At 36.7% G+C, this 23,576-nt stretch overlaps 1 protein-coding gene across 2 annotated transcripts in view; it reads right to left on the minus strand.

The window, feature by feature from the left end:
• Positions 1 to 23,576, minus strand: part of CDYL (chromodomain Y like) — a 104,577-nt gene that overhangs the window by 55,568 nt on the left and 25,433 nt on the right. For both annotated transcript variants that reach the window (XM_075052373.1, XM_075052374.1), the window contains exon 2: positions 886 to 1,552. In XM_075052373.1, coding sequence (XP_074908474.1) covers positions 886 to 1,552 — 667 coding nt within the window. The remainder of the gene's footprint in view (positions 1 to 885; positions 1,553 to 23,576) is intronic.

Raw genomic sequence — 23,576 nt, forward strand, 5'->3', positions numbered from 1 at the left:
GCATTACACTTGAAAATTTAGCCCCAAAAGCATGCTTCTGAGAACACCTGTGCCTACACAACAGCCTGGGTCTGTCAGGGAAGAACAAAGGTTTGGGGCACAAGAACGAGGATCAGGAAGTCTTAAACAAGGGTCTCAGCTGGGTGGGGGGAACAAACAGCTTCCTCCCACAAAAGCAGTTTGGGTTTCTTGGGTATCACAAATTTCACAGTACAAGTTAAACAAACTGTAATCTACTGAGATGTTAGCAAGCCAGGCATCAAACCTAAATAAGCTCCCAATATCAAATGAGGTATAAACAACAAAATATCGATAAAATATAATGAAGACAGAATTCAATCCAGGCAGAAGGCATATGTATCTCCACAACTGGCTCAAATTTTCACTGAAACAAAACTTTTCAACTTTGTTTTTTTTTAAGCAATGTCATTCTCACAGTTTTTTTTTTTCCAGGCAATATTTATAACAAAATAGATAGGTAAACTGTTGTGAAGAATCCCTGCTCACATCATTCATCTATTCCCATAATTTATGTTTCTAATATTCATACCAAATTTGACCTATTTAAATAAACTTAAAGCAATGATGTAATCTCTGGAAATGGTACACTGAATATGTGTACCACACAATGTCAAGGCAAACACAGATGTATCTTATGGTGATTCTGAAAACACAAATACCAATGAATCGCTGCGAGGAAAGCAAAAGCTGGCAAAATTCGAAATGGCTTTGTAGTCATACAGTTATGTAAAATAAAGTCGTGAAGTTCTCCAGACTTGATTTAACATGGCTGAAACAGAGTGGATAGCTTATTTGCATCTGAACGGTAAAAAAGATCAGTCAAATGAAAAATCTACACAAAAAATGACCGACTCGTACACATACCTTTTCCATTTATTGTTAATGCTGATGCAATTGTGGCTGTTACTGGCACTGGCAATTGTGGCACTAATGGATGTATCCTTGGTCGGCTCCCCATCCTAGCACGCTCTGCACCAGGTCCTAATAAAGCTCCCACTGGTTTTTCTGCTGCTACTTCTGGTGCTACAGAGTCTTCTTGATCCTGCTCTATATGGTCCATTTTATCCGGGCTTTCATTCTGGAAGCCATCAACTGTTGTCCGGCTCTTAATTGGGCTTTTGGGCACTAGGATTTTAATACCTGATTTTGCAAGGTCCATATTTTTCCTTCCAGAAAGGGATGGTGAATTGTTTTTCCGGAACTTCTGGGTGGCAGAAAAGAGTTGATTATTTTTTGACTCATGGTCTTTACCCATAACTAAAGATTTAGTAGATGTCTTTGAAAAAGAACTATTGGTAGATCTAGAAATTTGTTTTCTGGCGTTATTTGGAGAGGTCCTGTTTGTCCTGGTTAATGTGCTTTCTTTCTGCTTTTCATTGTGGCGTCTGTTAAATTCATGTATATATTCCTCACAATTAACAAGGTGCTGTTCTGGCTCCCAAGTATCATCTTCACTGTCGTATCCTTTCCATCGCACCAAATACTCTGTTTTTCCCTTCTTGTTTTTCCTCTTGTCAACAATTCTCTCTACCTGTTAAAAAGGAAAATTAAACATTAGACATGGGCAGATATATAACTCACATGAGCAACTTGCATGCAAAAAATTTAAGTGTAGATAAATTTAAAAATACTCTTGTAGATGTATAATACTGTATTGTAGCTCTTTAGCTTACAGTCTTTCACTGCTGACTGGAAATTCTTCTCTTTAAACTTCAGATTGTTACTTCCCTCTCATAAAAGATGTTCTAAAATACCAAAACTGTTCTTCAGCAAGTATTTTGCATGCACAAGAACCTGAATATGACACATTACAGTTGACAATCAACACTGGCCCCAGCAAAGTTTTGACACCAAGTTCAACGTGGATAGGATTTCCCTCTTTGAATATAGAGACCATGTTTAAATATGCTGTATAAACACAGTGTGTTTACCTTACAAAACTTATCAATTTGATATTGTTTGACTAATTTGCTTGCTTAGCATAAGGCATATTAAAGAATCTCTTACTTACAGTGAGCTATCCTTTAGCTACCAGGGACAATATCGTACAGCTCAGAAATTGGGGCAAATACAGAAGATTTTTTATTTTTAGAGGCTATTGTTCTTGTGAAAACAGAGAACTTGTTTTGGCCAGTCTTTGATACACATACTTTAACAAATTACCATGCCTTGCTTATCTGCAAATAGAGATGATATTTATGTCACAAGTATTAAGCATGCATATGCTACAACTGCATGTAGAACCCACAGGCTAGAGGAATTCAGGAACTGGGGTAAAGCAGACAGGGCAGACAGCAGCAGCTGCAGGGACAGAGGCTCATGCCTTGTACCAAAACTCACGCCAGTCATGCTAGCCCTGCAGAAAGGGAAATCTTTTACAGAAAAAGAAGAAATGTTTGTGGAAGGCTAGTCTTAGGATTTCCCCTTTTTATTTCATTTTTCCTACCCAGGCTGATCCTTCTGGTAAATCCTCCAGCCCACTTCATTTCAATTATGGGACCAATACAGCTTTCTTCCCCATTTCTAGCTTCCTTTTGGTTATTTAAAAAAAAAAAAAAAAAAAAAAAAAAAAAAAGGCAGGGGTGGGGAATGGGACTATCACTTATTAATTTAACTCCTAGCCCCTCATGAACAAAGACCACGCATGTAAGCTGAGATCGCACACACCTAGGAGAACCTCTGAAGACCAGTAACATTTACTGGAGTAGCATTAACCAAATGGAACATCTACAGAACAGTTTGGAAGAATGGAAGGAAAATAGAGGTATGTATGGTATACATATATGGTATATGATTCATTACTGAATCATATGACTGTTGACAACAGATTCTCTTAAGAGTGCAACTCAGTTTTATATGTGGCATGTTTTCACATTGTACTGCCTGGTTTTCAACAGTGAGGTTAAATGATTACTATATTATAATAATCTCAGCAGCAATGTAACTACACATCCTACAACTTCATGTGATACCCTGCAGGTGTTGTACTATGCTGTCCTGTCTCTAGGAAGTTGCACAGCTCTGTTTGCATAGGTCTTAAAAAAAACCCAATCAAAACAACAACCCACAAATAAAAACCAAACACAAACTAGCTCCACCTTTACTTTGTTACTCAGTTGTACCATTCAACACAGTTTCTAGAGAGTAATGCAGTATAAATTATCCAAATATTATTTAAAATGTTAAAATACATTAAAACTATTTTTATTCTAGTTATTTCACTTTTTAGTAAAGTTACTGGACATGCAGCTAGAAAAATGAAACTACTGTTTTTCCATGAAACTGTACGTAGGAACATCTTAACAAAAATGCTACCCCAAATAAGAAAGTCATTATAGAGAAATATGCCTTCATATTTTTTTTAGTAGACTAGTAAAAAGACTGTCAAGTATTAAGCCAGAAATGTTAAATTCAAAAATAAAAACAAACTCATGAATAAAACTTGATATATTGTCAAAAAAGCAGTTACTGCTATAGCCTTGCTTATCCTCTCTCCCTCGAACTTCTAAAATAGATTTTAAAAACATGATTCTTAGAGAAAGATCTCTACTACTAGCAAGGTATTTTTATTTTCTAGCAGGAAATCTTTGTAACAAACATCATCGATTACTGGGCACAAAGTTCTACTAACGTCTTTCAATACTGAAAGGCCACCCATTAAGCACATGCCCTTTTCAAGTAGGAAGCCATCCCTCTCATCCAAAAAAACAGACACCTTGCAGAGATAACAGATGAACTCTAGAACAGGAGACACAAAAATCCATTCCCAACCCGATGATTTATAGAGCAAACAGAAATGCATAAAGAAAACCGTTATATTTAGCTGTATTGTCCAAGTCTGCAACAAAGCCTACTTTGACATTGCTCTTCTTGATTAAAAGGAGCCTTTTTTCCTAGCCCTTTAATTCTTCTTGAAGACATCTTATTTCTATTTTATTTACAACACAAAAATTCTAGCAATTAACCTGTGATACGCAATTTATCATGTGGCTTCAGAGCTTTAGTGAGGGACTTTTTGGATTGCCTCAGCTTGATTAGTCTAACTCCCCTAGGACCACTTGAAAAACTGCTCAGGAATATTCCGCTTCAATACTTTTGCTGGTGATAACAGCTACATGTGTGTTTCTCATCCAGATTTGGGAAGAGGAAACTGGAATGCTTCCACAATGTACAGAAGGCTTGGGTATAGAACAGGAATATTCATCTTGAACTAGTGGCAGATTTAAATTCAATTTCATGGCAAAACCAGAGACCACAAACTTGTACTTCTCTTTTCCTAATGAAGAAGAAAGCTTGCCCAAGTCATCCATTTCTACTTCGATGTACAGTGGTGACATGACACGAAATATAATGCAAGATATCTTATGTTAGAAGATACTAATGACTTACATTCAAATATTAAAATGAAAAAAAGAACACAACTGGGTGGGGAAAAAAGTCTACGTTCCTACTTCTTGACACATCAGTTACGGTGCGGTTTGATGATACATTTAACCTGTTGGAACAGCTAGGTAACATCCGCACGGGCAGTATTGCTTCTCCCCCCACTATTGTTACCTTAGAGCTAAGCTGGTGCTTTTCTGATCTTATGCTGAGTTAGTTCAGAGAGTGCCCTTAAGCACCAGGGTAAGAGCTAGACCACATCTTTAGCCATGATCACACCAGAAATGCTGGCGACAACTAGTTCATGCCAACTACCATTTCTACAGTGTCCAATGCCTTCTGCCACAGGGTAATATTTGTTTTTAGTAAGTAAAAGGTTCTGTACTGCCAGGATTTGCTGCTAATGGTTAGTTTTCAGGTGTTGTGGAAGAATCAAAACAAAAAGGAAAATTATATAAAAAGGAAAGATAAAACAGGTGTGAGGGAAAGTTATCAGGCAAACTATCTGGGTGGCAAAAGATAACATCTCCCAGTTTATTTTAGCATGCTAAGTTATCACTTTCCCCACATGGGGTACTGATCAATGACACTCAAAAACTCAGCCTGCAGAAAAACTAACATAAAAACAACACACCGCTCAGAGGTATAATCCAACAGTGGAGTGCCCAAATTACAATCCCACACACCATAATTGTATCTGAGATTTCCCATCTGTAAAATGGTAAATTTCCCTTCTTTCCATGAATTTGCTAAGAATCAGTTCATGTTTGCTTCTTCTCCCTGAAGAAGCAGCTACTTTGATTGTAATTGCTTTTATTAACAAAATATACCATATTTATACTTTTTAAAAAAACAGACAAGAACAAGGTAAGGTTGCAGGCCAAAGTGCTGTTTGGCTACAGCTGTGCCAGGTAAAAACAGTAATACTGCAACTGCCCCTCCCCATCCTGTGCTCAGAGACAACAGCTCCTCCCCATCTGTCAGCACAAGTTCTTGTGTAATTATTCCCTAATGCAATTCTGTCAAAGTGACCTGGTTTAGATATTAAGAATACCTGAGCTAATGTAGGCATCCCTGAAATAACTGGTTTGGAGAGCAGCCACATATATGCGGTATTTCCTGACATACCTAAGAGGACTGCAACTTCCAGCAGAGGACAACAAACACCTATGGGCAGGACAGGTACCGTAACCTCTTTGTTCTGCTACGGTCAGAAAAAGGACACACAGTCTTAATCCATGACAAAAGATCTTTAGTTCAGGTCAATCAAAGTAAGGATGAAATTCAAGAGGATGTTCTCAGTCTAAAGCATTGTAATTTGGGCACATCTGTAAACTCTATATAAGGCATACTCTGTGTAGATCTATATATATGTTTATATCATACACATATATATATTTTATATATATAAAAAGACCATACTTTAATTTAACAGAAGATTTGAAGAGATTAAACTAAAGCTACAGCTGTTGGGGGCGGGGTGTGGGACGACAGAAAACAGAATGAGCAAAATAAACATATAAGTAGGCATGTAAATATTCAGTGAGTACTGCCTTGTTTATCATAAATCCATTTTCCATTCCCATGATGTTCCTCTCTGTCCTCACATTCATGTCAGGCTAAATTAATTTAAAGTTAATAGAATAGAATCTACTTGACTTCATACTCTATCTGTTGTCCGTAAAACATAGGAGGCGGCCTTGTTCTGTTAGCTGAAGGCTATGTTTACATTAGTGTTTTGGTTCAAGAGCAATAGTGCAATTTAGAAGCAAATCCTTCTCCCCTCCACACTATTCCCGCTTACTGCGCAATGGTTTTGTTCACAGACCAGTTTTTGAATACGTGATGTGGATTCTTTATGGAGAAATATAAACTGGAAATGGCGTTACCAATGCAATGGTTTTATCTGTCATGCTTCAACCCCTAAGGGGGCACACAGGTCCAAGCAAATAACAGCTCTGAACAGTTTAAACACACATTGTGGCATGGATATTTGATCCCGAGAGGCTCCACTAAATCTAGTCCAAAATAAAAGTGCTGCACAGCAGAATATGTAGAGGTGGGGGTCACAGCACCAACTGCTTCACTCTACTGACTTTCTCTGATTGAGCCAAATTACTACTGTAGACATTCACCAATTCAGAGACTGAAGCTAGAATAAATGCAAGTCTTGCACACATGTATGTGCTACATGTGAACAGTCACCCTTGGTTAAATTGGAAACTGTTCCATGTACAAATGGGACTTGATTATCCAAAATGATTATCCATAAGCAATCAGCAATGTTTATGAATGACTATATCCTCTATTTATTAAAATCTTGCAGAAGTCAATGATAAGCAGTACTCAAATACTTCTTATTGTAAATAAAATAAATGCATTTGACATTAAAAAATGCAATATATAGCAGCATACAACACATGAAAACAGTTAAAGTGCTGAGTTTTGCTTAAAGTAAAAGGAGAAAATAGTTTGGGGAAGACAGTTATTCAAAAACAAATTTGACAAGGATGCCAAAATACACCTGAAGGTCTGCAAAATGTGCACTAAAATCTTCAGTGTACACATTCTATTAGAAAATACATCATTTCCAATAGTATGACTTAACGCCAGTTCAGAGCATTACTCACTGCAGTTAGCACCAGCAGGTAAATTTTAAGAACAGCTTAACACACATACATTCAGAATACCAAAACCATAATATTGTATGGTTTAAGTCCAAATGACATCATTAAAAAATTATACTAGGATACCATCTAAATCCCAGAGTTCATTCTCACTGCAGCTCCATGTTGCTCTCTTCACATTAGCCTGGGAGTGAACATAACCCTGCTGCCACATGCTCCTGGAGCTGACTGATTTGATTAGCAGGACAGAGTGATTGGATTAACAGTCGATGAACTGTTGTAAACTGAGCCGCTACATCCTTATGGCATGACTGGACAGAGTGTCTATATGGCACAGGACTCTCTGGCTATGGTGACGACTGTATTACATATATATTGCTCTGAAAGCCAGAGCTGTACAAAATAAACACAGACCAGATGTGGGCAGATTATTGCCTTTCGGTCAAATTACCTACAGCAGATACAGCTTTTGTGTTACTTTTGTGACAGCTCTGGGATGAGGGATGATACCTGATCCAGCCCAAGGCCTGCCAATACAGAGTTCACCCACTCAACTGTCTTCTGGCAATCAGAACCAGCAGGATGAGTTCATACAGGATCATCGCTTTACAACCTGCAGCCGCTCCCAGCCTCCTTTTGGGGAAGCAGTGTGTGCAGTGAAGTTGGAACACATTTATGAGTATGAACAGGAGTCATGTAAAGGGCCAATATGCTTCCAATGGTCCTTTGTGCTAGCGGTGCAATAAAGGGAACTTTATATCTCAACCCTCCTTCCAAAAATTAAATAACCGTGCTAAAACAAATATCAAGATTTCTCTTCTTCCCAAGCTTTATTTCAGTCAAAGACTGTCCATTCTTTTAGGATTCCTGGGCATAAGTCATGCAAGAGCTAACTTTGTGGCTATCCGCAACATGCAATTAATATACTGGCCTGCAGGTCATAATTAAAGTTTTAATTCACTCTCTGTATAAATTTCTAATCAAGTTGCCTATAAAAATACAATTGTCTCAGTCAAGCTCATAATCCATCATCAACCTTATGACTTATATCTTTCCATACTCTTAACAAAGGCAATAGACAAAATAATTTAATTACCGCATTCTCATCAACACCAATGGTTCCAGGGAATCAGAGCTGTGGCGTGTGCCATGCCTGGCTGCACAGCCACCTCCTGGAAAGGTGCTTTAGGAAGTTTTATGCATCGTACTTGCATTCAACAAACTGAGTATCACTGTACCTGCAACTTCTTTATGATCTATTGAAAAATACAGGTCGCAATCAGAAAAAAGATCTTAGTAAGACGCCTTTTCCATAGAGGACACCAGGGAAATGGGTAGGGAGCGAGGACCTGTGACACAGTCACTTTGCTTTAGAGAATTAACTCACTGGAGAAACAGTTTGCCTGAGATTTACTTCCTTACAAGTCACCACTGATGCTTGATGCTAAAATGTCAGCATCACAGATCTTCCCAGGTACAATTTACATAGAAATAATCACAGCAAGTTGTGGTACAAGCTACAGTCTACTGCAGAATTTATCAACTGTTTTACCCTAATTATAGTTATCTAGCTATTGCAAAAATGGTTAGAAAATCTTACTCTTATCAACTCACTGTTCATAACAGTTCTAACCTTTTATTTACAAACAGATAAGACAGACTTACACATTTTCTATTTTGCACAAAAGCAGAATGAAAATACCTGAAAAGCTGTTAATATCTGTGCAAATACTGAACATAAACAAACACCTGCAACAATGTATTCTTACCAAACATGTGCTGTTTTCCTCCCTTTGAAATAAGAACAAGTAGCATAAAATAGGCTTATCTTCTTAAATGGAAATGGCCCTAATCAGTATAAACTATTAAAAACTACTAGCATTTGATTTAAGACACACTTTTTCGACAGTCAAAGCTATTACGTAATAAGTATTACTGTGTTATTAAGTTACTGAAAATTTTCTCATCACTAGTTACTAGATCTCAGTATCACCCACGCATAGAATTACAAAGGAAATTCTTCCCATCCTCAATTAATTTCTAAAAGCTATATCCCAGGAAGCAAATCCTGGATCTTTTTTTTCTCGTAGAGTTAAATATTCCATCTGCACTTGTCAAATTCTGTTGCTGGTATCTCTCCACTGCAGTCATGAAAAGTGCAGGTCCCAAACTTGGCCCAAGCAACACTATTCCAAATTAAAAATATAGAAAAATGAGTTGTACATTTATTATTAGCAACTCTGGCAACATGAAAGACAAAACTCTCACCCAAAGATGATAATGTTTTGGGATGTGATCATTTGGGAAAATGTAGTAATAAAGTAAAACTACCTCACAGTAAGAGCTTCAGCAGCTTCACTACTATTTACTTAAAGGATTACACCAATAGAAATATTGTCACTTTATCCTTCTGCTAGAATAATACAGAGTAGCAGATGAAGAATTTGTCAACATTAAGCATCCAAACTACAGACTTTTGCTTTCAAAGCAGGAGAAACTGAATCCTCATTAGAGCTCAATTACAAAGACTTTATAAAGACAAGTGACTGATAAAGATTAAAAATATTTTGTCTAAAAAGAGTGATTTAAGGAGAGAGTAGGTCACAGCAAAACGGCACTCCAGATACATTAGAGAACACTTTGTCATGGCTAAACAAACTTCAGAAACGGGAACTGCAACAAGAACGAGGAGCAAGAAAAATAAAATCACAGGGCAGTTGAAGAGTGAACTTGGTATGCTGTACTTAATTTATCAAATTCCACTTAATTCTACAAGAACACTTTTATCTACCAACACCAAACAAGGCTCTTCAGCAGCCTACTGCTTGCAGAAGGGACAGTGACATGAGTGTGCTACTGTAGATCACTTGACCAAACCTCAGTAAGAAGGGACACAGACCTTATAAGCTCTTAGCTTACTCAGTAGCATGCCAATCAGAAATAAAACTAGCCTACATTGTGTCACTGTTTTTAACATACATATACCTCCTCCTGGCATAATTTGTATGAAAATGTATTTCAAATAATTATGATTTTCCTGGAATGTGTCTAATGCTTTACGCATGATATGTACTTTTTACATCAAATCACTAGTCATTCAACCTAACACATTACATTGATATTACAAGTCCTGAATCAAAGGGACTGATAGCTGTAAGATTTTCTTCTATTGTCTTTTGAAAATATGCACTGTCTTAAGCTCCGTTATATACTGGTCCTAGCCATCATCAGTTCATACATGCACACTAAAAGTAACAGACACTAGATACTAATCTGATCACCCTGATGTTGGTTGATAAAACACATTGTCCCATCTCAAAATCCCTCATGCTTTGGCAATGATAACAAACAGCATGAAAAGCAAGTGTTTTAGGCTCGGAAAATGGTAGCTTCATTAACAGCAGCTTGTGCTGGGGTAGATAAAGTCATTTTTCAATAATTCAGTTTTGGTTTTTTTTTAAAGCTGGGTAGCAGCAACTTCTCTATTACACGGTTAACAAGAACTTCTGAAGTCATATAGATATAAAAACCTTCTTTAGAAGAATATTCTATTTGCTATCCTCTGGAATGAAGTAAGATAAGGTAAAATAACAGTTTCCAGAATCATGTAATAAAACTATGAAGTTGTTTGTTACTCAGAAAAACACTTCTTGCCCACTATTTTTGTCCAGAAATCATTGTCTCAAAATTGGCTGTAGCATGAAGTAGCCATTGCACTCTTGATAAAACACTTAAAAACTGTGCCTTTTGAGGACACAACACAGACATTACAGAAACCTAAACTATTTGTTCTGCAGTTTTTGCCAATGTGCTTTAAAGTCTGTGGAAAGCCAGACCTTCTTCCTAAAAAGAACCATGGGTGAGATCTCCATTTAGGCAGAAATGGCTTGGCACTACAACTTGTTAAAGTCCACCCTCAGTAACAAAGGAACCAAGAGTTACCTTCTACAAGCACAAATTTCCTTCTCTACTTGCATTCAAGTCTTTCCCTCTGCAGAGATGTCATATAAAATAATCTGTCACCTTTCTATTATTACTACAAAAATATTATAAGTAAACTACCACGTGCTGTTTTGCAGAGGAAGAACATATTTTCCTGTATTTTCTACCAGATATGGATACTGTATTGGCTTTTGGTGCATCCTCACCCACCCACTGTACTCACTTCTAAGATAACACTTCATCTGTTTAAAAGAGTAGTTCTTGGAAAAGAAAAAAAAAAGGAATCATCTCTCATGCCATCTCCTTCAGTCTCAGTTGCTTTTTATTCCTTTCCCTGTGTTCGTCCCTGTCTGAATCTGATATTGCTATTTGCAGTGCTTTTCCTAATCCCACATCATCGTTTGCTCTCCAAATAATGCCTTAAGGATTATTTTCCTCATCATTTTATACTGTAACAGCATATTAAACCCTCACTCATTTCTCTAGTTTCAACACTGAAGTAAATTGTAAAATACCCGGCAAAACAACACTGTATTTATTTTTAAAAAAATTAAAAATCATTGTATTCACTTTAATCTATGCAGCTGTTTGTGGTACAGTCACTGTTGACAAATAGGTTTTTTAATATATAGGAAGTATTTTAAGTTAGGCCCAAACCTTTCTTTTTGCCTTAGTTATGTGTACAATTTCACTGACCAACGTCAAATTACTTCTATACTGTACAGGCTGTAGAGAATAAATGACTGTCTCTCCTCTTTGTTTATGAAATAGACAAATTCACTAATGTGTGCATGGAGAATCAAGACTTAAGCATGTAATACACTGGCATCTATTGTCCCCTTCACTATGTCTTTTCATATTTAAAGTCAGTTTAAATTGGCACTGTAAGCGTGAACACTTTTTTACTTAAGAGCTGTTTTTCATATATAACATCGTAGCATCATTGCCCTTTCTCCACTGAAAAAAAAAAAAAGAGATATCCAAACTAGTGCCACAAAAAGTGTATAAACTCACGTATTATTATCTTCACATTGCAACATAAGCATTATTTATGGATTGCCTGCACTGAGAAACAGTCTTCACATGCCAGTGTCAACAGTGGGGAGTTACCCTTCCAAAATAGCTACTGCCTCACAAAACACCTTTCCCACAGAAGTAATGCCAGTCAGTTTCTTTGCACAAAGTCCTCAAATTGAGGGAATGCTCAGGCAAGGTCTAGTATGTTGGTCTTCCAAACTTCTAGCCTTTATAATCCCTGCCTACATTAAATAAAAACAATTTATTTAGAAACAAGTTGCCAAATTCCACTTATACTTACTTTGTCATAGTACAGTTACAGTAACGTAAAAATACAGAAGCATACTTCACTTCCAAATTTGACTGGAAGGACAGGTGACAGTTCCTTTCTCTCTACACATTTGTCTTTATACCTAGCATTATGACTGTGTACCTATACTGCATCCAAAGAATTTATGCTACAAATTCCTTGCCAAGAGTCCATCTGTTTCTAGAAATAGACACATTTTTTGAAAATATTTTGAATTTGGGATCTTCTTTAAAAATAGATAATTCCCCTTTTTTCAGGTTATTAATCTAGTCACCTGTTGGCAAAGTCCAGTAGCACCTGTAAATTCAAATAGCTAGTGGTTAACTTGAATGTGTTTTAAAACATACCTTTAAAAAAAGATGCTTGCATGTTAAAGGTCTTTTGTGATAGGTTTTGATAGCATTTTTAATACTTTAGCACCATAAAGTACAATTAGTGCTACTCAGCACAGGATTTAGTCTTATCTCTACAGTTACTCACAAATAAAATTAAATTAATTGATATTGTTACCATTACAGTGCTGTTACAGAGAACAGAATTGAATCTCTAAAACAAATGCACAAATTTTGTAAACAATTTGTAAAGGGATTTCCTGGAAACTGTGTCCAAACTGCTGTACTTTGTCATGTAGTTCATAAGCCTGCATCTTCCACACCTTGCTACTAAGTAACACAAAGGTTCAGCTTTTTCCTTGCTATTTTTATTATTACTAATCAGTCACCAAGATACATATCACTGATTAATTTAGACTTTGATTTTATGGGTACGCTTTTTATTATATTGAGTGAGAATAGTCATGCCATCAATGTGAGAAAGATATTTTTTTTAATCTGAAATCACACAAACAATTAAGCTTTAGGTAAAATGAAATAACCTTTAATAATTCCTTCAACTTTTTTTTTTCTTTTAAAAAGTGCTTTCCTCTTAAAATGTTTGTGGTTTGTTTTTTTGCGTGGTTTTTTGTTTGTTTGTTTTTGTTGGGTTTTTTTTGAGGCATTTTAGTAATGCATGTACTACATTTCTGGGGGAATGTAAGATTTATTTAAGTTTTTCCCCCCTCAGCAGATGAGGTCTTAAAAAAAACCCCTTCCTTGTTCTCATAATTATAATCCATGACAACAAACACCTTTGTTTCATATTCTGTTGAATCTGGAACAACTTGGTTCTGTTACTGTAAAAAACATAGGTGATTCCTTCCTTTTCCAGAAAGCAGCAATGTTATGAATTAAACTAGTGAATGGATCTGCCTAAAAATAAATATATCCAAAAAATGTTTTGGTTTTCAGCTGGTTTATTGTGTAATCATACACTTATGTGATGGAAGTGGGACAGAGCAGGAAAAAAAAAAGTGGAGATATAGCAGTGGTGAGTTTTTCTGGAATAATGAGAATACAGAGTTATGGTGAAAACTGCTGCAGTTCTGTAGCAGCATGGTTTACATGAGTTTGTCATGAGCACAAAAGAAATCTAACCCAGAGTCCCTCAACTGAAAAAATATCAGAGATGAGGAAGTTACCTGAAGGAATGCATTATTTTTGGAGATTACTTTAAAGACTGAATACTGAGTTTATACACATTAAAATAATTGCAATTTGTATATAAGTATTAAAGATAATTAATTGCATAATCAAGAATACTTAAAGGCGAATTAATTACATTTTATAGGATACTGGAAAGTGTATGAATTAAAACCTTTCAGTTTCTTGCTTGCATATGTTTGTCTTTCGCTCCTTGTTCTTGAAATGTCTTCAATTACGGAAGGATGATATCACAGTTTTGAGAAGTCCGTCTCCTTCAGAAGCTTTTCTACCCAAAGTCTTTAATCGTTTGTTTTTGACATGAATATTTTCACAGTAATCAAGTGCAATGTGGTGTCAAAGCAAAGGATTAGGACTTTGTCTCTTCTATGTATTCCTTACCCTGACTGCATGTTTAAAGAAGTCTTGCTTTCTAACAACTAAAACAGAGGATAAGTAAAACTGAAACCATCCCAATCCAGAAAACAAAACAAACAAAATTTTCCAAGGAACCTATATTAGTACTCCCCATAAACGCAAGAAGGGTTACATAAATTTTTTTTATTTTTGTTCTGTAGGCACAATGTCATTTTAACTTGTCATCTCACATTTAGATATAATTATTCAAGAGCCAGATTGGAATCTTCAGAGCGCTCTGTTTAAAAAAAAACAAAGCAAAAACCAACACCCCCCCAACCCAAAAACCCCAATGCACGCATGACTGCTTCCAAAGTAGAAAAGCATTTAAGTGAAGCATTTTTAATTTTTTTTGTCTTAATTCCATATATTCAGATGCTGATTTCTGAATGAAATTATTCTTCTTGATGCTTACAGAACTCTGTGACATCTCACTGGAGCAAGGAGAAAGGGAAGTGAAACAGACTCCTCTTTAATCCTAAAGGATAAATTACTGAGGAATGTGAAATTTCATTTCAGTTTACACTATACATAACCAGCGAGTGTCACTTTCAAAATGAAATCTGAGGGAAAATGGTTTATTTCTTCTAAAGGATTTTGTATGTGTCTGTGTGTATGTACTTTAGAGAGACCCTGCTAACAGTACCTTAACTTATAATGGGATGCTTCTTTTTCCTACCTACCAGTCTATGACAGGATATGACAGATACACTTTTGCAGACCAACTACTGTTAGAGCAGACATTTATTTTGCCTTTTTTTTTTTTTTAGCTTAACATTATGAGAGTGACAGCCCATTTGTTGAATGTAATGTGTGTATTAGAAGCAGTGTAAGTTTTCTTCCACCATTAGCCATAATATAACTGTTTCAATCTGCCTCCTTACACCCTAAAACACTGCTGCATAAACTGTGCCAGTTCTCTCTTACACCTTCACAGCTTTCCAAATGCCAGTATCCTGTCTAGACCAAGGCATCCAGTTTGCAGTCTACATCACCATTCCTTGCCCCCCACACCCCCAACAAAACCAAACCAAAACAAATCAGATTCACCAGTGTATCTTTTTCCCTCAGAGGGTTTTTCCAACGCAGCATATGTTTACAGTAGAATGCTTACTACTACTGTTTTAGATGTGACTACCAGTTTGGATAAGGGGGTATTTGGATACCATGATGGACAGTCCATTCAAATTATCAGATTGACTTACTAATGCTTGGGTCTAGCAACCCAAATGAATAGACTGCATTTTGAAGAAGAGTGATATGTGTATTTAAGTAAAAAGGGAGAGAAACAGAATTCAAAATACTGTTCCAAATTAGGGAAGTTGTTCTAACAAAGTGGAGTAAATTCTTACTTGGGAAAAAATATTAAGACTTGAAAAAAAAAAAAAATCCCATTAAAAATTGCAACCAAATTTAGAGAAATTCAGTTTGACAGATAAAATCAGGAGAAATAAGATGGAAACAACTGACCATGTAAGTTCATTTTGCAGTATTATTTATCATTTTAATAATGTTAATTAAACTACTTTTAACTGTTATTGATTACTGGGGGAGAGGATTTACTTTGTACTACACAGCAATAATACAAATAAAAAATTAAACTGCTGTGATTCTCTTTATCAAAGAGTTTGGAACCAGTTCTGAAGAATGAAAGTGGTGATATCCAGAATTAAAGAGAAATTCTTCAAGACTTTCCTAAACTCGCAGCTGAAGTTAAGGTTCTGCTGACTGTATTTAAAATTTAAGTGTCTATGGGATGGAAATGCTCATGTTTTATATGGGTGGGGGTGGACAGACAAGACAAACAACTTTACAATCCAACTTCCTAGAACAGATGGTACTCTAAGGGGCTTCTTTTTTGAACTCCTGATATTTGCAAGGATTGGTTAAGTTGCACTACACTACTCCATGTGTAAAACTGAATCCTCTACTGAAACAGGCTTTAGATCTCAAAGCCTCTAGACAAATCTTTACGAGGACTGGTGGCCTTCTGAGTTTGCTTTTTTTGTCTTATCCTTTTTCTAACTCTTTTAGCTCACCCCACCTCTCTCCAAAATAAATCTAAAGCACCATCTTTTTTTGTACTTCCCAGTGCCACTGGGTTCGTCTTGCTTAAACAACTCATCACAAACATGAAAATGTTGAACTCTGGGGACTAGAACTTCTTCCAACCTGTAAAACCCTAAAACACAATTAATGAACTTTTTGAAGTTTGCTTGAATTCCTCAAGTCCTGCATGGTATAACATGTGCAGTTGTCTCTCCATCTTTTTTTTGAGATCAGATCATCTCAAGTGACAAGAACTACCAGAAGTTTGTAACTGTTTCCAAAGAAGGAAAAACTAAACAGACTGACTCTTCAATCTGGGAAAGAGATAAATGAGGTTAAGAGGTATATGAAATGATGAATAAGAAAATGAATAGGAAATATTTCCTATACTTCCGATAACAACAAGAAGCAGGGGATACCTAGAGAAAAAAAATTAGTATTTTTATTTAAAAATAAAAGAAAGTTGTAGAACAGATTGCCACATCACATAGTGGAAGGACTAGGCAAATTTATGAACTATAGATCCATATAGATTACTAAATACCCAGTGCAAACTGTAGCTCAGGAAGCTCTTAAATTACTGTTTCCTGGTAATGAGAAGGATATGCCAAAGGAAGAGTCACTCTGTGCTGTCTTACTATTCATTATCCATTCACTACTGTTATTTCAAGATAGGACACTACCTAGGTGGATCTTTGGTCCAACAGACCATCTCTTACATCAAAAGCCACTCAGTATTTTTAAGAAGTAGAAAGATGAGGATTAATACTTCATTGACAACAGGGTGAAAAAACTTGATGGAAAAGCCTAGGCCACTAGCAGATCAAGTGCTTGAACTGGAGTAGCAGCCCTTATGGTCTGTTTCATTCAGACCAGTGACTCTAGAGTCAGGGTTAGAGAGGCAGTTTGGAAAGTATAGGCAACAGAGATAACTACTTATTAAATTTATATATTGTCAGGAATTTTTCAAATTAAATATTTTCTTATCAGTAAGGCAGTTTTCATTAAATTAATGTTTCCATAGGGAATTTCAATTCTCCTGAAAGTTTTATTTTCTCCAATCAACAAAATAAGACACTTTTTCTTTCTTTGTCTGATCCGAGTTGGAACTTCTCAACATGATATTCATAGCTACTCAATGCACTCTGCTTTAAAGTAATTTAAAACCAATTTAAGTTCCTTCTCCTACAAAAGTTGACATGATGGCCTCTCCTCCAAGCTCCTAAAGCCCCCACTCTTTTCAGAGGATCACAAGCCCTTCCTCAGAAGATGATGCAATTCCTCACATTATGCAGGCATGCCTCCTACCTGCTTGTGCAGGAAGCACAAGAGGGACATAACTATCAGTGCATTATGGGAGAAATAACTTTGCCAAAGATCCTGGTTCATTTGGTTAAATAATATAGTGAGGTTCCAAAATGACAACACCCTGAAGACAATATGCCACAATGGCAAAATACGTGTTGAAGTATCAAAATTCAGCTCAACTTCAACATTGTCAAGAAAAGACAAGATTAGAATTTCTACTGTCAGAAAGTTAATTTCAATTGACTTCCACCAAGAAAAAGCACCATCATCCTCTGTTGTTCCCCCCAAACCCAAACAAATCCTGTTGATCATAATTTCCCTGTGTTGGAAATTCTAAGTTTTAGCTAGCTCTTCACAGAAATGCTTTCAGTGAGGACCCTGATGCTTGAAGGTTAATTAGCTTCCAAGAGGGCAAAGCAGAGGACACTTGAAAACACGTAACACTTAGAGCAAAAAGCCACGACACAGGTAAGATCCAGATTACCCCAGACACCAAAAGTCAGATGTTCTATACATACACAGTCTGCTACAGTCTCCAGACTTAACACCCTCAATGGAACTCAACCATACCCCACAGCAAGGTGATATTCAGGCAATCACATAGCCAGGATACCAGTGCCAGTGTAAGTAACACAAAAACCTTGCCTTCTAGTTTAAAACAAAACAAACCACACAACCCCCCACACTTCCATAAGAAAACGTTAAAAATACCAGCATAACCAAGACAGTGGTGTCTAACAGAGTACTCTTCTTCTGGTATGGGCACTGGTGCCAATGTAAGCAGTCCCTGCGCTTTGGATCCTCCCCCCAACATTAGCACAGGGGTTCTTAGCTACACAACGAACCAGTCTGGGAAACAGACCCAGATTTAAAATGTCCCAATGAAGATAAAAATATTTTAAACTTGAACTGGTTTCCAGTATCATGGTGCACCATTATTCCTCAAAAGCTTTGCCATGCACAGGGGCAGGAAGAAGCTGCCAGGCACAGGAAAAGAACTTTTCTGCTTTTTGTGACACCAGTGCTAACTTATGCCAACATAACATTAATTTCAGCTGTGGTCTCATGGAACAGAATGAAGGTCTACAGATGCTTACAGGTAAGGTGTTATGTTGCCGGTAAATTATAAACTATCCTGAAATGGGCAGTCATTATTTCACTATTACTCTTCCCCATCCCTTATATCAATTTTAAGAATATTGCAGCTCCTAAAGAATCAGTTTAATTACTTTAATCAATGGAAAGCTAGTCATTCCAAGGAATAGCTGGGTTATTTTTCCTTTTATTCTCTTTTGTTTTCTATCAGCTAACAGGCATCAGAAAGGCTTTTTGAATTACTTTGAAACCAAGAACTTTGACAGTAACTACATGATGAAACAGAGAAAGGTCTTCTTCAAAAAGGATAGCTGGATCCAGCTCAGAGACCTTGTTGTTGGGTTTGATGGCCTTTGCAGGCATCAGATAGTTTCCACTGAAGACAGCTCTTCCCTGGAATTGCAAGCTCTCTTCTGCTTGATGTGATTCGACAAACCCGATGACCGTAAGAAGAAATGGCACCACTCAGTGATAATCAATCACAACCGTTCTTGTGCAGATACTAAAATGTCCAAAGACTTCTTGTAGTGGGTCATGGAACATTTTGTCCCACTGTCACAATATATTCTGTCTTACAGCCTGTTTTTATCTTCCCTCTTCTCCTCTCCTCTCTTCCTCCCCACAATCAACTGCCTCCTAATAACTGAGCCCATTGAAGATTAACTAAATGATTAAGTACTACAATGTTCCTACCCATTCAGCAAATAAACCCAAAGCCTTAGAAAGGTCATTTCATCACATCACCTAGCCGTTTCTCCGGCCTTCCTGTAAGGGAAGTTTAATGACAACAACTAAAACATTTCTGCCACAGTCCCACTCTTCCCACCCCCAGGGTGTCCCAGACCCTTCCCTTGGGAATAGCACTGGAGTTCATCTGATCTCAGAGGCAGAGGATGCAAGAACCTTTTACTTTTACCCCCTGTACCCTCACCTGCTATAAAACTCACCAGCTCCCCGAATTGCCTCACCAATAGATCAGCTCAGCAGCAGCACTCATACAAGACAGGAAACTGCAGTTTGGGATGGGTCAAAAGGGAAACCACAGAGTCCCCACTCAGCTCAGCTTAAAAGCTGTAATAGAAATGCACCTTGAAGCTGTTCATCTCCACCTCCTATTGTTTGGATACATGGGTCCAGCCCCCAGTAATTAAGGACCTTTTCAAACCAGGAATCTCCTGACTCATGAGTCATCCTGCACTTTGCTGGGTAGTTAACTCCACATTCTCTCAAATCAGCTGAATGAGTTTGGTGGGGGGGGGTTAGTGTTGGTTATCAGAAAAAAAAAACCCTAACAACTGCATACAGAGAATAAGAAATAAACCAAACCACACCAAATAGAAAGCAAAATTTAAGGGAGAAAATAAAAGAATGTTTCAGGTACTACAAATAGGCTAGAACAAAGTTCAGCTTGCTTTTGCTCAACCTGCTTTTTAAATTTACTTTTCCCACTCTATCCTTCTCTTCATCTAGACACTAATCAAATTTACTTTAACTCAAATTTGTTCCCACCTTCTTTCCTGCTCTTTTTAACTTCCCTGGGGACACACACGAAATGGAAATGAATCAGATCAATTTAGTGAGAGTTGCTTTCTCCAGCTCAGTTCAATGGTCTTTTCGCTCCTTCTCTTCAACCGTATCTGCAGCTTCCAAATATTCAGGGTCCCGTTTTGTTTCTTTCATCACATTTTGGGAACAAAGCCTTTATGATTCAGTTTGTTCAGTTCTTCTTTCTGGGTATACCCTTCCCTGTTGCACCAGGTAGGTGCTTTAACAAGAATGAATAAACTCGGAGGCATGGGAGCAGCAGAATTGATTCATTGGAAGAAAAAAAAAATGAACAAACAAACAAACAAACAAAACTAAGACTACCACAGATTTTAATCCTAGTTTAAGTCAAGGTTTTCCACTTGCTTGAATCTTGCATTTTAATAGCAGCTGCATCCTACATTTTAAAGAAAAGCTTGTTTTCCTTGGTTGGTATTGTTAAGTCAAAATGATAAATACCATCTTTTAACCAAAGTTGGCGGGTTTTGCTGAACAGGATAATACATCACTCACATTTATTAGTGTGATGATAAAGGTGTGAAAAGATTTAACTGTTTTTTTATTCAGCCAAGAAATGCACCTTTCTTAATCCTAAAAGAATTAAGGAAACTCTGAATATCCAGGGTTTTATTTATAACTTACATGAATTTTTATTTGGATGTAAACAAAAATTTAACTACAGTGCATGAAGCTTACCTTTCTGACTGTTTATTTTAGAATATTTTAATGAAAATGGGTTATGCACTTAAATACTTGGTTGTTTTGGTTTGGTTTTCTTTTTTACTTAAAATGTGGGGGTTTGTTTTTTGGTTTTTTTGGTGTTTTTTTTCTGAGAAAATAATCAGTAGCCAGGAGCTAAACTTGGGTTTGTGTTTATACTTCAAGATTTTAGAAGTAAAATATCTTACTTAACTTATACCTATTCTTTTATTTAGACAGGAATATATGAAACACAAAATGTTTTCTTAGCTTTTAATAAGTTACACAATTAATTGAGACAGTTGAATAAGTTGAAATGAATAAGGTATCTCTGTGCATCTATAAAAAGTTTGCTACTACTGCTAAGAATGGATTAGGTACTTAAAACTCAAGTTTACTTAAGCTCAGCCTATGACTGATTCAGTGACGTAATTCTCTGGCAGCAAAATACACAGTATTTTATATTTTTCTGTAGTTTTCTATACCTTGGTAGGTTATAGGAAGTTTAGCCTTTAACATATGTATCACATTTTAAGTACATTTTTCAATAAAGTTAAATACTTGTTTAAAAATACACCTAGCCATATCATCACTTATTCAGAATTTTATATTACTCTGTATCTTATTTGCTTATCTAGCATAATATTGTTACTTTCATGTTCTGTCAAGAAGAGATTTTTTTTAAATTCCTCAGAGTCAGTTTTCTTACAGCTACCCAAGAGTTACTGTGTCTGTTAAATGTTATTACTTCACTGCCTAAGCCTCTCTCTCCAGAGAAAGAGAAGAGGTTATAGTAGTAAACATTGGCTAAATTAAACTCAGACCAAATTCTAAATTTAAAAAACAGTTTCAGCCATTTTTTTAGACTAGCAGTGGGGATCTGCTAATGCACAACAGCTGGGGACAGCTATTTAAATCTAGGAAATGAACAGCTTAATTAGGGAAGTATGTTAAGGAATATGAGGAGCCCCAAGTACAGTATATGAGGATACATTCAGATAACCATTTTCAGATCTGGGAATCAACATATGCTCCTTTCACATATCATTATGAAGTGTATCTGATACATGTACCTCTGTAACTGTTTCTGGCCTAAAAATCTACACACATACATGTTTCAGACATGAAAAAACAAACAAACAGTTTTTTTAGTATATCTTAAAATTGGGGGGGGGGGCGGAATCAGTCTAAAGGATGGTTTGCCTGAGTATAAGTAAAAGTTGCAGGATTGGCTTTGCATTCTTTTAGAAAACAGAAGTGGTTATCCTACTATTTAGCAAGGCACTAGCATTTACTTTATTCTGAATTGTTTCCAAAGGAATCTCCTTAATGGTGGATCCAGGTACAATGGACAATAGTATGTGCTTTCATATTTAAAGATTAGTGTGAGACCAAAGGGACGAAGGTAAATATATTCAATTTGAAGCATCAAGTTTTACATTTAGTGGTGTGGTGCAATCACGCCAACACAGTTTGCAAGATATTTTGCTGACTACCAACAATGCTAACACAATCAGCAGAAACAGATCTTACTGTGACACCAGAGGAAATCTAAAAAAATGCTCAGCTTGGCACCTGCCAAACAACTTGAAATCCTGCTGGTAAGCACTTAGTTACATAGTTGATCCAAAAAGATTTAAAATACAGTAAGAGAAAGAAAAGGGTAGAGAGGACAAGAGGGTCAACAGAAAGGAACAATAAAGTGTACACTTTGAAAGACAGCGTTATTTAAAAGACAACTCCGCATTCCTTGCTGTGTTCAGTTCTCAAGATGGAAGAATAGGTGTGGTGGTTTTTTTAATAAGATCTCAAGGAAATAATGTTTGAGAATAAGGATACAAGCAGAAGGGAAGAAGGAACACTGCCTGTGAAAGAAGCCAAATAAAAAGGTGAGGATTAAGATAGAACAAAGGATACAAAGGTTGCACGCAGAAAGTACTGTACAATAGTAGTTTCATCAAAAAGACAAGCAGGTGGCTTTTTAGCACTGTATGCAATAACAAATTTGAAAGTGACTTGGAGTAGAAGGTGGGAGTAAAATGGCCAAATGGAAAAGCAGAAAAAACACTGTGGATGAAGAAGTGGGCTACAGCACTGCAAGCATAGCTGTTAAAACAGTTGCCTGGCTGATGCTCAGCAGTACTGTGGTTTGAGAATCTAGGTACTAGCTCCTGGCTAAACTCAGTCAGGACTCCCAAAGGATCAAGGATGTGCTTAAGCCCCAGTGAAGACTGTGGTCTAGTAGGTATGCTCAGTCTACAAGTAACACTGATTTCACTGAAGTCTATGCAGGACTCAACTGCTCAAGATGTGTGTAAAAATAATTTAAGCAATTCTGAAAAAATTAAATGAGGAAAAGGGCCATTTTGAGGAACAGCACTACACCATCACTTAGTTTTTCTCTCAGGTTAAACAAGAATTATTCCTGCAATGGAACTGGACAGCATTGAAATGATCATCTTCTTTAAGTATTGCCTTCCAGAAGGGTGTTTTTCTCAAGAAAAGCGGTTGGATATTTTGAAGTATCTTTATGGCAATGCAATATATGCTTCTGAACAACTCCTCCCCCCAGCAACTGGTCTAAGGTCTGAACTTGAGTTCTCAACATAAAAGAGTTTTTCGTTATTTGCCTTGCAGTTCAATCCT

Source organism: Buteo buteo, chromosome 20 (assembly GCF_964188355.1).
Source record: "Buteo buteo chromosome 20, bButBut1.hap1.1, whole genome shotgun sequence".
NCBI classification, from domain to species: domain Eukaryota; kingdom Metazoa; phylum Chordata; class Aves; order Accipitriformes; family Accipitridae; genus Buteo; species Buteo buteo.